General features: G+C 37.9%; 1 protein-coding gene across 2 annotated transcripts in view; it reads right to left on the bottom strand.

Moving 5' to 3' along the window:
* Window positions 1-13,448, bottom strand: part of LOC107703575 (ephrin-A5b-like) — a 62,169-nt gene extending 48,721 nt beyond the window's left edge. The window contains exons 1-2 of one of the 2 annotated variants that reach the window (XM_016506256.1): window positions 12,950-13,448; window positions 12,618-12,869 (exon numbers count right to left, since the gene is read on the bottom strand). In XM_016506256.1, the coding sequence (XP_016361742.1) occupies window positions 12,618-12,742 (125 nt within the window). In that variant the 5' untranslated portion in view covers window positions 12,743-12,869; window positions 12,950-13,448. Of the gene's footprint in view, window positions 1-12,617 lie in introns of both variants that reach the window. The other variant, XM_016506255.1, reaches the window with a different exon arrangement.
* Between the last annotated feature and the right edge of the window lie 1,139 nt (window positions 13,449-14,587).

Below are 14,587 nucleotides of genomic sequence, written 5' to 3' on the forward strand. Positions count from 1 at the left end.
GCAGCTTTTGTGCTAGCTACAAACTTCTGGTACGTTAAACAGCCAGTAAGTGCTATTTTATATCTATAGGCAAGTTAAAACAAATTCTCAAGTAAACTGGATCAGCTGAAACTTGGGCTGTCAACTTTATACATTATCTTTGTGTGATTTTTTTTAATGCCATGTCAGCAACAAAAAAATCTTCATGGCAAGAACAGGACAGCAAAAAAATACAATGATAAACATTAAAACAAGCTCTTACAATACTTTTTCAAAAATATTACTTGATATTTCACACTAATATTCAAAAGAAATTATAAAACTTTTCCCCTAAGACTTTAAAAAATCTTAGAAAAACTTTAAATAACTTTCTGAATAAAGCCTTTCACTTCTTGTGATTAATTATTTATAAAATAATTTATTTTATTTTATTATTTATTATAAAAAAAACGTTATACATTCATTTTATGTGATTTTTTTTTTAATTCCATGCCAGCACCAAAAAAAAAAAAAGTCATGTCATGGTAAGAACTGAACAGCTAAAAACACAATGGCAAACATTAAAATAAGAAAATAAAATAATAAAAAATAAATATTTGATAAAAATTCTAAAACGTTTTGCTTAAGACTTTTTAAAACAGCCATTAAATAACTTTCTAAAAAAACTTTCTTTTCCTGTGATTATTAAAAAAATTATAATTAAAAAAAGGTTATACTTCATTTTGCCCCTTGACTAATTTCACTAATTAAATGTTTCTATTTGACCAATTCATGAAGTACCAACTTCAAACCTTTCATCTAAAGGCTCTGAATTATCTTTTTTATTTTATATTGCTGAATTATATTTTATATATTCTATTACATTACATTTTTTATTTCCATTTTGTTTTATTATTTTATATTTTTTTATTATATATTTGTATTATATATTACATATATGCTTGTATATATTTATGTGTTTGATTAACCAATGATCATTTTCAATTAACTGACAGCTGTAGTTCCAACTACACAGAGTGATCTAATATAATCAATGCAACATCATTCACCAGTACATATCCTTGTTCAATTGTTCACTACAATTTACTAATACAGCATCCTTTCTCATTTAGCAGAGAAAATCAATAGAACAAGACCACACGCTCTTTAATCAAATCTTGTTTTCTTAAGTGCTATTTATACCTAATATTTGCGGCAGGTCACAGGTTGCTCATCTGACGGGCCCTGGAAGAGCACAACATATGATTCACATACCAGCACAGATATCAGAGCTTACACATATTTTCTCTGAAAACACCGTCCTCACGCCCTGTAAACACGCCCCTGGGTTTAACGTAGGAATGTGCCCGAGCAGTTTCTCTTTCTCTCTCTCTCTCCACTAGAATGGGAGTCTTTTTTGGCAAACAGACCAATTCACTTAGCACCTGAAAGAAAGTAGGCTCCTCAGTGTAATTATATCATTGGTCTAATTGGAGAATTCTGGGAAGCCTTCTGTTGAAGGCAGCCTTCTTCAGCTTCGGCCTGCTCTCTGCGCTGCAGTTCATTTCCACTCGTTTGTTTTGAACACAGAAAACCACAGAGGTTGTTGCTGTGATTACACATTTGATTTGGAATTAAAATGACTCATGGTGTTGGCTGAAACTTGATGTGATTTATGTCCATCAATCTTGGTGTTAGGAACAACATTTCCAGGTACTATTCATATGGTTTCCCCCACCATGTCATTAAAAGCCACCATTCATTTCAAAACATTCATTTTATATATTCTATTCAAAATTTGGTTTTCTTTTAGACGATATACATTTCATTTGGAACTGATTGATTCCATAGATTTTTATTTAAATTCAATCATCCTTAATTATCCGTTCTGCCAAAATTTACTACAATTATTTCCACTACATTAAACTAAGGAAACTGTGGTAGCCACCACTGGCATTAAGACAACAAAAAAAATTACAAAGATTTTCTTACCGTTACAATTACATAGTATATAAAAATATACATAGACAAATATAAAGATAGATGGATAGATAAAACATATTGATTTTATGGTAGTAAATATTGTGCTTTTGCTGATAGATTTTATTGTCTTGAGGCATACTTTTTTTTGCCCTCAGTGAATCCTAAACAGTAAACTTATTTATCCTTGACACAGCAAATCTCTGTGCCATTAAGGGTTATTTGAGTTCAGCCGCAACAACAAAAACACCATTTTACAATCAGACCAAATGTGCAATTGGCAAATTTGCAGAGGACATTAAAAGGACAAAATCTGAGCAAATCCAAATTTCTCCTTTTTTTCTTCTGCGAATCATAATTTAGCAGATGTTTGAGAACAGAAAAAAACTTGGAGGTGACTTTGATCTTTACAGCAAGACTTACTTCTAAAGCACGCGAGTCTGTGAAATGGCCCTTGGCTGTCTTTTCAAACACTTATCAAACACTTTTATTTGAGAGATAAAACATCCTAAATGCATCATAAACATCTCAGAGTGGTGATTAGCTCGGGCTGGAACCCCACTGGCTGGAGGTGCTAATGGACTGAAGTCAAGAGAGCGATGGGAAGCCGCAGCCATGCGGTTGTGACCTTTCTGGCTTTGCCATCAAACTACGTGCCATGAGGTCAGTATAAACCTTTTTATTTGGCCTCGCAATCACAATTTTCATTGTCTCCCTGAGAAAACCAGAAACAATTAAACCCACTGAACTCCCACACCAGCTTCAACAAACCTAATTCTGCCTTAATTTAACGTAATTCTGGACTACAACAAAAGGGCTATGGAAAACGAGACTGCAAACATAATGTTTCAATGCCATGTGATAACATTATGAACTGCCGTTTTGTATAAATTATCACATTTCAGCATCATTAAATAACGTTCACACCACAAGTGAAAAACCCAGCGTCCAGGATGTCAGATTAAAAGGGTGCAAATGTGGCAGGACGTGCTGGTCCAGATAAGCACGGCCGCAATGGGGTCTGTCTTCAACAGCACGTCTTCATCCCACGCGCACCAAATGAAATTAGCGCGTCTGTCTGGACAAAAGCGGAGATTCACATTAAAATCACACGGTGCTACACAATCATCTGAAAAGCATCTGGACTGAGTGATTTGCTCAATAGGCTCTGCCGTACCGGCTCCATATGGCGAATTCAATGGCCACCATGCGATATCGCACCCGGGCAGGGAGTGGGGAGATAGGCAAAATAATCAAACGCAGAAAAGAGAAAACACAAAGTCATTATAAGACATCAGGGATGAGACAGAGGCAGACGGGGATTCATTCCCCTAGTGGGAAGGCTAAAATTGAGAGTGGCTGCGTGCTCGTATCCTAACACCCATATAACACATATTCCTTCCTTTCATTGGCTGGTATGCATATCGGGATTATTCCTACAAGGGACTTGCCGACAAAATATATTATTAGTTCGACAGGGTCGCAAGAGGGGATGGAAATGACATCAGAGTTAAGGCGGACAATAAAAAGGGGTGAGAACTCAGTTGAGCCCAGACTACAGCCCAGCGTAATCTGTTTCATCCCCGCCGTGTATCTGATATCAGCCCTTAAAACAGAGTCCGTGGACGTGGCAGACAACTGGCGACGGAGAAAGAGAGGGGAGAGGGGAGCGACTATAAGGGGGCCCGTGCATTCAGTAACCTTCTCGCTTTCAGACCGGAGTAAACTTAAGGTGTCCCGAAGTGCGTATGAATTATATGAAGGCTAATATGAGAACATAACTTATGAATCACTCTCTGTTGGCAGGGACCAGTGCCAGCCCAACTATTAAACGTTGTAAATTTGACGGTAGTGGTCGTTCTGTCCACTTATGAAATGCAGTGGCATGCTTTTAAGGGTGATCGATCTTTAAGTGAACTTACCATGCAAATCACCTGAACCTAAAGTGAACTTGAGGCTAATAAGAAGGAATATGTTCTGCATTCAGGCCACCCCAAATTACTCTACTACGCTAATCTGCCTGAAGATACTCAACCCATAAAAACCTTATTGGTTTCTCCAGATCTGCAGAGCCCCTACTGATGATTCAGTTGGTGGGTTCTGGTAACCACTCCCCTCGATTGCTTTGTTCCATGCCCCAGTTTTCAATAGTAAACAGGCACATTATAACATACTCGTAGTAGCATGGTGTAAATCATGGTTACAAATTATAAAGAATCAAACTGTCAAAAAATATGGGAAAATACAACCTTTCAGTTAAAAAAAACTGATAATAAAAATAATAAATGTCAAATGATAAATACCAAATTGGTGTGTATGTTATGATATAATAGAATGCATGGAAAATAACTGAATTATATTTATATGAATTATAAAGAAAAAGCCTTACTTTCAGAAACAAGCTATATGGAAAATCTGTGGCTTGCAATAGCAATAGCACTTGAACATCCCATGTACATTGCGTGTCTAGATCTGACCAACTGAACTCTCACATCCATCCACATCACATCCACGCCAACAGTCACAAGATACCAAGACTTTTTTTTTTTCTTCAAAAACCAAATTCTCATATGGCCAACAAAACACAAAACAATAAAATCTAGCAGACTTTAAATATTCATATTTAGAGAGAAGAAAATTCAGTTCATTTCCAAAAAGAAAAAAAAGAATCCATGAGATTTTCGCCTTTTTTAATCATACAATATTAATCTGTTCATGAAAGGTTGGATTCAAGGTATCATAAATTTTGTCACGCTTTCATTAAATTTGTAACAATACTTGAGAAATAAAAACCTTTATAAAAAACTGTATTATATAACAATAAATAAATATATCAATGCTATTGCATTTACTATGAGTAATTAATGTAATCCTGTAATTATTAAAATAGTAAATTGTTGCATATTTCCGCGTGCAGGTTTGAGAACATTAGAAGGTGATGATTTGAAGGATTTTCTTTGTGTCTTTTCAAGGAAACAGAAATGCCCAGTGGGCCGTAGATACAGCCATAAAAATGGTTTATTTGTTTCCTGAGCACATTTAGTGCTTATGTTTCCATCGGAAGCCTTTATGGCATCGCAATAATATTTACGTCCAAGACAGATGGTTTCTTCTGAGTTACAATAGGATCGTATTTCTGTTCATGTCTTGTGGTTGCACAAAATTCCTCCTGACAAATTTATCGCGTTTTGGATAAGATTTCATGAAGCCTGTGCATGCAGGGTTATTAATTTACAGAATGAATGGCTGTGGAACATACAGTATTTAATTTATTGTATTTCAGGAAAAATCATTTTGAACTATTTCTGTTGGGGAAACAAACATATAGATATAGAATTTAGGGTATTTAGACACTGGAGAATTATATGCATCTTTCAAAGCAAAAAATAATGCTAGAAAAAAATGATAGAAACATTAAATGCAAAAAAAACCAGGTGTTTTTAAATACATGTATTATGTAAATTATTGAAAGTTTAATTTTCATGTATATAGCCATAAAAGCAGTTATTTAAATTCATAATAAATAGCACATAAATAGCTCCCATCCTAATCCTAAAAAGAAAATATTTATCTTTGCATTTACTCATGTTTCTAATCACATTTGGGATTATTCCCCCTGCTTCATGCTTTAAAATGTTGGCAAACCAAAAAAAATTATTATCACTGACCACATCCTTATTCCTGAGATATATTGCAGTACATATTGAAACATTGATGTAATGTTAATTATTCCGCCTAATAAAATGTGACACTTCCAGTTTTCACCTTTCCCAGTTTCAATGTTTTGCTCTACGTCAGTTCTTATAGTCCAAGTGATCAAACTGGGAGGACCAATAATGATTAGTTTCTGTTAACTAGTGCTTTACGATGATTCAAAGAAAGCCTGAAGGGAAGAAACCTTCATTTCCTGCAGACTCCCTGAATGGTCGCGGGGCCGCTTTGAAACAGGATGATACATGGTTAGCGGCTCATTGTCTATTAGACAAAGTAGGGATGTTCGCCCATTAGCACCTCTTTGTACTGACTGCTCAAGGTGTGACACACAACTTGTCACAGGAGCAGCGTGAGCACACCTACAGTTTCACCGAATCACATGAGAGTTCAAAGGATTCAAAACAATGGCACACGCCCATATGCATATTCAAAATGGCATTTTGATTGCATTACAAATCAAATGAACAAGCAGTGCATCACTATTTATATCAAGTATAACAAAAAAGTCACGTTTTCGATCACACCAACTGGGGGAACAGCTCTCAGTTTGACCGGCACGCAGTTTGACCGGCACGTGTGTTTGCTTAGCTAGAAGGCCACTTTCGGAATAGGAAGTGCTTGATTGACTAGCGGCTGACACTTTGTCCTGCTTCTTTGTGATGACCTGTTACTCCAGCTGCCCTCTCATCCCCTGCAATGTTTGCTGCCCCACGCACGCGATCCCACTCCCGGCTGCCAGCAGTGCGCTTGTCTGCCTTGCCGCTTCGCTGCACCCTCTCATCGCATTACTTCTGCTATTCTAACTTTTCCATCAATTATGCACAAGAATAACTGAGGCCTGGCCGCAGCAGATACATAAAAGAGGAGTGGATTCCTCCATGACTCCACCGTCTGCTAGCATGTTCCCCCTACCAGTGATACTAGTGCCAGAGCACCAGCGTACAGTCGCACGAGTCTGGTTTATGATGTCTGTGGAGTAAATCAAATGTGTAAATTTAGAGTTGTGTTGTGTAACGCGAACATTTTAGGACTAGTTTACTTGTCTGGAATGGGGTCAACATAATAGAGAGAGACTGATAGAAATCAATAAACTGTTCATTCTTTTGCATTGACTGACTGCAAGATCTAAATTAAACAATTTGGAAGGAAATCAGTTGTAACGCATTAAAAAAGGCTTTAAAATGCTGAAAAGGGCTACAAAAGAAGGAAACCTAGCTTCTCCCAGATCTGCTGCTGTTCCGTTCAAAACACAAAATGGAAGCAAGATTGAAAATGGCCGCGTGGATACTTCTACGTCTGCTAGAAAAATACTAGTAGACTACTCATACTGACAAGAAAGGACAGGAAACTAACTCATAGATAATGACAAACGTAATGAAAGTGTCATTAAATGATTAAAACAGACAGAAAATGATTTAATGCAATCTAATAATCTGTGGTAAAATCTACAGTACTCAAAGCGAATGAGAAGAAATTAATCTACCAAAAAAGTTATCCACTGCAATATAGCAAAACATTGACCTTAAGATTCCAGTGATGGTCACATTGACCTAATTTTCTCAACATTGCGTGTGAAGGTTTGTTGGCCAGACTTTTGACTCTGAGATCGCAAACAGCGTTTAATATTTTATGGGTCCCAACGCTTGGAGCGTACTCAAATTTGTAACAAGGAAAAGCTTTACCACTTACCACAGACTGATCATCTACTATAAAATGCTCCGCAATCTCAAACCAAGAATGTGACGAGAATATCTACGTCCCAAAAAGTTTATTTTGACCTTTGTTTTATTATTGAAAGAGGGACACATTTCTAAATATGAACTGATGAATGTGCAACGTTCAAAAACATCAGCCAAATAATTTTTAAGCAATTAACAGCTTAATTAAAGTGTCTCTTTTTATATTAGTATTATTGGGTTTATCCAAAAATTAACTATTAAATTACTTACTGCATTATCCTTGGAGGTTTTGCTGTTTTGTCCTTTTATTTTCGTTCATAAAAGGTTTGGTAAATTAAAAACATCACATTGTTTTTCTCTACAATATTTAATTAACAATCTGTTGATTTTGTTGGAGCACCACCATAGCCATAATTGCAGTATGTTCATAATAATGCAGCCAAAGCCGCTTAATGGCAAAGAATGTTTTTGAAAAGATGCATGTCGTTCATCAGAGTACAAAATTATTCATCATCCAAATTTTTTATACTTTGAATGAGTGAAATATTTTATGGTAGGCAGCTTCAAAGAATCCTTGAAAGTTCTTTATGGATGAGAAAGAAAGATAAATGCATTCTTCAGCCAAAAGTCCCTCATTTGTGCAGGTGAAAGCAGTTTTAAGGTTACAGACCAAGTTCAAATCAGTGAGACAAGTTTTTCGAGCTATGAAGCTTTCTCTCTCTCCCAGTTTCTTGTTCTTTCTTGTTTTCCTTTCATGCTAACTCTTGCCGAGTCAGTCCATTTATATTAGCTTTGCCTGTCGAACAAACGCTTCCTTCATTATTTCTCATTGCGATTAAATGTGCCATGATGAAGGGCACAAAGAGCAAACCGCTCTGTGCTTTCGCGGTGAAAGAATGCGCAAAGTAGTCATTACCGCATGCTACATTTTCCTTCAATTCTTATCAAGGAGGCTTAGTAAACTTTAGGGTCCTTTCAGGAGCTTTATCAGGTCATTTAGGTCTGAAGCTGATTAATATGAATGGTTGTTGAGGTCGTGGCTCTCCGAGGGAGACACAGAAGGGTGAAGGGGTTCAGAGGAAGTGTTTTGTATCTTTACACAATGGGCCGATGACCTCCTAAGCCCTTTAGTGCTTCTCTGTTAATACCTTCAGCCAAGCCTTCAAAGACACCAGCGAAGACATTTCACCACTCACAATTTAAAAGCTCACCGTGTATGAGGAGCTTACCTCGAGCAAACATAGAGACCCGAAATGCATCAGTTACCATCTAAAAGTTCAGAGAGGAAGAGCAAATGCTGTGATGACTCAAGCGTGATTTCGTAAAATGAAAAGAGAACTGGTTGACTTTAATAAAAAAAAAAAAAGAGACACTCCCAGAATTCTGGCTGAGATGCAATCATGACAGTTTATTAGCGGAACGCAAGAGCTGAGCACAGAAAGAAGGGGGCCAGGAACCCCTCGGAGTGTTAGGGGTCATCAAACAGCAGGATGTTCTAGTTACCCTGCAGGAGAACTTTCTCTCTGCTGGAATGAGTCTTCTGATACCTCAAATCTTCTGAGAGTGCCAGCACACCGCCACATAGCCCTGGAGGGTTAATCGGGATGGGGTGCGATTGTGGGACTCAAACCGAGAGGCCTGCGGTTCCCATCTGTAACACTTTCCATTCTTTAGTCGGTCTATATTTCCTTCTACAAGCCATGTTGTACGCACTTCCTGCGTGTAAGAGCCTAAATACTTTAAACTCTGGCAAAGATCCACTAAGACAGGAACAATGGCACCCTTTCACATGGGGTGGGAGAAGACTGAGGTCTTCAGACCAGTCAATATTTGGACATGATTTTTTTACCCCCATTAAAAATCCTGGCGGAACCAAGCAGCAGGAGGCCAGAAGTGCCAGCGAGGGAAAAGGAGGGTAAACACGGAGAACAATACAAACTGAACCCCACACACAATACCACTGAACAGTTATCACAATATCAGCTGGCCACAAACCGCAAACCATGGGCTTTGTTTTTAAAGTGGGGATTAAAACTGAGCCGGTACATAAAGGAAACCATTTGAGGTCATATTGCACAAGCTAGAGTTAAGAGGTGAAAAAGAGATGGCTTTACAGGAGATCCATGACATTTCCCATTTCTGTAGTGAAGAAATGAGCAAGGAAAGACTATCAAAAAAAGCGTTTAAGTGTGACATGTGACAAAACCCAAGTCTAAAAAGGCAGAGAGTACTATTCACTATACCACCTGACTGAAAAGGCTTCAAAAACTGTAGGAAAAGTGCCACATCTGTTTTTGAGAGATTTGAGAGGCATTATCAGTGATTAAAACGGGACTCAGAATGCTGAAATCCCTCTCCCCAGCTGTTAGGTCCATTCGACAGACCTCTTTGATGGACAGTGGTATCGGCTTCCATGGCACCATATACACAAACAGCCAGAAGATTAAGGTAGGAATTCAATACTGATTCTTGACTGATCCTGCCTAACAACAACAAATAAACAGGTTTCATGTTCAACATAAGAACTATTTTAGTTTCAAATTCCAGGAACTAGCACAAAAAAAAAAAATTGACAAATGAATATATTTGCGATGTAGATCGCATATCTGCGATATACTTTCTCAGAAACACAGGATAGGCAGGATAGAGAAGGAAACAATAAGCTCTCTATCTCAAGCCAATCCAGTAATGCCTGTGAAAAAACATGTCTCAAACTAAGAAATTACTAATCTGAGAACGAGCTGGGAAACTTCAGAGGAAATCTGCCAACTTGAATTGAATTTGTAATTGCAAACGGCGTGAACCGCATTGGAGAGAGAAAAAAAAAGAGTCTCCGAAACCCAGTGAAGCTTGTAAGACCACCATATGTAGAGCAAGACAGAGGCTTACATATGAATGGGTGCGCTGCAAATCTCAGGCCAAAAACTAAAGGAGCCATTGCCCCCTAAATCCTCTAAAGAATCTCTATAGACTCCGCTGTACTCACTCATGTGAAAATACTAGCAATCACTCAGTACGTTTGCCGCCGCTCTATAGTATAACTCCTTCGCTTGCAAAATAACGATTAAGAGATAAGCCTGTCTGCATGCTTTGAGAAAAAATGAATAAAAAGTTGTGATTCTTATTATTATAGTATGTTGTTTGTCACTAAATGCCGTAGGGCTATTAAGAACTTCAATTAAAGCTCTAATGTAGGCAATCTTTCTGACAAATTTATATTTCATGGCACGGCTATCTAAATCTTTGAGTTGGACTCCAGCACAGCTGTCTCTAATGTTCGTAATTTAGCCATGTTAATGATCAACATTAAGAGAGGAAGATGCAGCTATTTGAAACAACACAATGAACCGATCAAGCATCTTAAAAGCTACCGAAGAACTGGTCTTTCAAGGGTCCAATAGTCTAAATCAATGTCTAAATAAGAAAGTCAGACATCAGATCGATGTACAGACACATTCTGATCAGAAGGTTACTTGTTTTATGGGTTATGAGTGACATTCAGGGCCCCAAGGTCTTGCCAGAGAGTGCTGCTACATTATACAGCACAGCCAGATTTGAATTAGGCCATTGGGTGAGTGTATGAATGTGAATGAGAGATACTCATTTGAACTAACTCATTTATTTGCTAGAGGGGCCTCATTTTGCCTGGACAAAACCTAGGCAGGGAGCCTCCAACACACACACGCAGATATTCACGATCGCACAAACACACATTTCTGCCAAGCTATAGAAACCGGGCTCGCCCTCAGATTCACCCTAACCAGAGCTCAATACTGTCCGATGATGGTTAACCGCAGCCTTGTGCTGTTATCCCTGAACGTGTGACCCCTCTCTCATGAGCACGCACCCAACTGGGCATCAGCCACTCCTGAAATGCCTCTCTGGGTTTGACCCATTGTGTAAAACCAGCATGGGGCTGGGGTGCAGGGCAGAGAGAAAGCCCCATGGCAACTGAAGAGGAACAACTGAGAATGGGGATGAGCTGGAATCACAGTGCTTTCAGGCAACTCAAGACTTGCGGCAAAGAGAAGGGGACAGCGAGCCTGATGTAATTTAATTTAAATATATTTCTTATATGTTAATTGTTAAATTATTTTTCACATGAATAATAATATATTATATTGGCTTATTCAAAATGCTCATTGACATTTAACACACCCAAACTATTAACAGCCATCAAACCAACTTATTCAAGTATCTCACATTCAGCCAGAAAAGTACTTATTTCGACTCAACTTCTGATGCTATTTTTCATTACCACCCTTCACTGCACAGTAAGGTTGTATTACCTTATTAGAAAACCTTTGTTGAAATCCATTACTAGTCCATTTTCAGCCACACATTTTATAAATGCCTCAAAAGAAATGTGAATCGGTAGAATTGTGCACTTTTAGAATTATGATAACAAGCAAAATCACATTCAAAGAGGTAAATACATGTGAATATTTTCTATACAGCCGTATATATAGAGTAAATAATGCACAAATCTGTACATAAATCTTCTGTTCCAGATTCATATACATTATTATTTATTGTTAAGTCTTATTTAAATGTTTCTGTTCTCATGTCAGATATGTATGTATGTATATATGCATGTATGTATGTATGTATGTACCAAGAGCTTCTTAAAAAACACAACAAATTCCTTGTGTGTTTGCGCACACTTGGCGAATAAAGCTGATTCTGATTCGGATTCGTTAATTGGATTTTAAAGAACAACTGACCAATGAGCCATGATATATATTTCTAATGATGTTTCTAGAGGGCAATATCTAGGACAAGCTAGTGGCACAGGGTAATGACTTCTTAGTTTGAAAGAACAGAGAGCTTGCTTGTCAATCTTCCAAAAGCACAAAGAAAACATTCTTATAAATCTGGCCTAAATTTATGTAGTTATTGGAAGGTAAAAATTCCCATAAAAAGTAGTATATATATATATATATTTCTACTTAGCTACCAAACTAAAACATGGTCTTTGTTACCTCTACTTAGCTTGTAGAGCCATGCTCTTCAGAGTGTTGCCTGTTTACTGTAAAATAACGCTAACAAGTGTCTATCGCGCGTGATATGTGCACGCGTGCATTTTGTAAGAAGTGTCGCCCTTATAATATGTGTGTTTGTTATGACTGTTGTATCATCAGTCAAATTTATTCAAACGATCCTGACGAAGCTGTTCAGTTCGCATCCGCGTTATATTTCGCTCGATATCCTACGGACTGTTGCGCTTCTAAATGACAGAATTGAAACGGCGTTTTAATACATTTACTGCGCAAATAACTAACTCACCTTGGGTTTGTTCGGTTCCAGTAGACAGCGTAGCGATCCGCCACAACCTTAGACGCCGGTTCCAGGCCCAACACAGACATCCACAGGCTGATCAACACAAAATAAAACATCTCCACCTGCGGCATTTCTGAAACTTTCAATCGCAGCCCCCTTCGATGCAGCGTTCCGGTGATGAAGAAGTTCGCGACCCTTCAGATTTTCCTTGAATATCCCACGCACGGAATTTGTTCTCTTTAAATTATGTTTCTTTTACTGTACAAAAGATGAAGACAGATCTAAACGACCGCAGTGCAAGGAATGACAAAGTCATTCAAAGAGTCACAGTTACCTACATGTACATAATTATTAGAGGAAACACTAAGAAGCCGGTTTAATGCGCTCGCTGACTGTCAATAGTCCAGGCTGATAAAGCGTTCATCTCTAGCACATCCTTTCTTGCGATTTACGAGGAAAGAAAACAACTAGACAAATTACAGGTCCTTTGAATGTTCACTTCTCATTCCAAAACCCGTCAGATCTTCAGCGCGGTTGGTCACTGTAGTTAGTTTGAGTGAATGAACACAACAGCGTATGTCCACTTGCACCTCATTCTTCAACATGTGAATGAAGACCTGCGCTCTGTTCGTATGGTCAGACCTTGACGTTTATAAACTGAGTTTATGTAGACGCTGTCCTGAAGCGCTGTTTTCGGATTAGGATTAGGAAACCAAACTATCTTTCTGGACGAAATGCATAAAGGTTTTAGCGTATTCAAGATTCAATGGTAAAATATAGGCTAGTCCACAACAGTAACCTCCCAGGCAGCTGAGTTGGTCAGAGTGTATGAGCCATGCTGTCTCAGAAAGAGAGCGAGACGGTACAGTTTCTAGCGCTCGCTCTCTTTCTCATTGGTTTGCATTCTGAATGATGGGCGTCTCGGTTACAAAAACTACATCCCGCCTCCAAAGGTGGTAGAGCTGCCTTTTTTTTTCTTCTTTTTTTTTTACGGCGGTGTAATTCTCAAGAAAATACTCACATTTTTCAGCGGGTAACTGTTTAACTAATAGCCTAACGTTATTTTATGAACAACTAGTTTCCTTTTCTCGTCAAAGGCAGCAGGCACGAAGAAATAAGTCCGTTTCATGTTTTCAAGTGCCTTCCAAAATCTATAATATGTCGTTATAATAATATAATGATGACATATTTAATATTTAATTAAAATACTACAAAATTACTTTGAACGGCCATCATTATAAGGGTGTAGCCTAGTTTCTACCAGCAGTGGTTAAGTGACACTTACCGGTCCCAACCCAATGTGAATTCAGTACCGTCTCTGACAGATTCACTGAAGTCATGTCAGTGATTCAGCGAAGGATTCGTCATTCATACTCGCGAGTCACTTTGAGCTATTCATTAAAAGAACCGGCTCATAAGAGTCAATCCTCCGTGAATCTGACTGGTCGCTCTTGTTCGCCCGTTTCTAAATGGAATCAGCGAAGATAGATTCAGATATAGAAAGACGTGTTTTGGCATTATTTCTTGTTACACGTTCATTTTTAACCTCATCCCGTTTAATTAGAACAGCATATTCACAACACGGGTAATATTTGTTTGTTTGCTTGTGCAGAAAACACTCTAAAAATCCCTGGGAGTACGCTAAATGTAGGCCTATACACAGTGTATTTCTAGAAAATTCCACAAACGATTAGCCTACAGATTGTGTAGCCTACACCTACGTAAATCTAGCTTTTAAATGTGTAAGTTTTGTTTGTCATTATCGGTTTCATATGTAATTTATAAAAATAAAGTGAAATGTAAATATGTTTTTCTAAATTAGCCTACCTCACGAGAAAGGTTTAAATGAACACAAGCGTCTGATCATAAATTCATCGCAATGCAATGTTCAAAAAGTGTGTTTGTTTATGTGGGTGGTTTGTGTTTTGCTTTTTGATATACTGACGCACATTTTCTAAAAACCACAACAGTTCCCA

Source organism: Sinocyclocheilus anshuiensis, unplaced genomic scaffold (assembly GCF_001515605.1).
Source record: "Sinocyclocheilus anshuiensis isolate Anshui unplaced genomic scaffold, SAMN03320099.WGS_v1.1 scaffold330, whole genome shotgun sequence".
NCBI classification, from domain to species: domain Eukaryota; kingdom Metazoa; phylum Chordata; class Actinopteri; order Cypriniformes; family Cyprinidae; genus Sinocyclocheilus; species Sinocyclocheilus anshuiensis.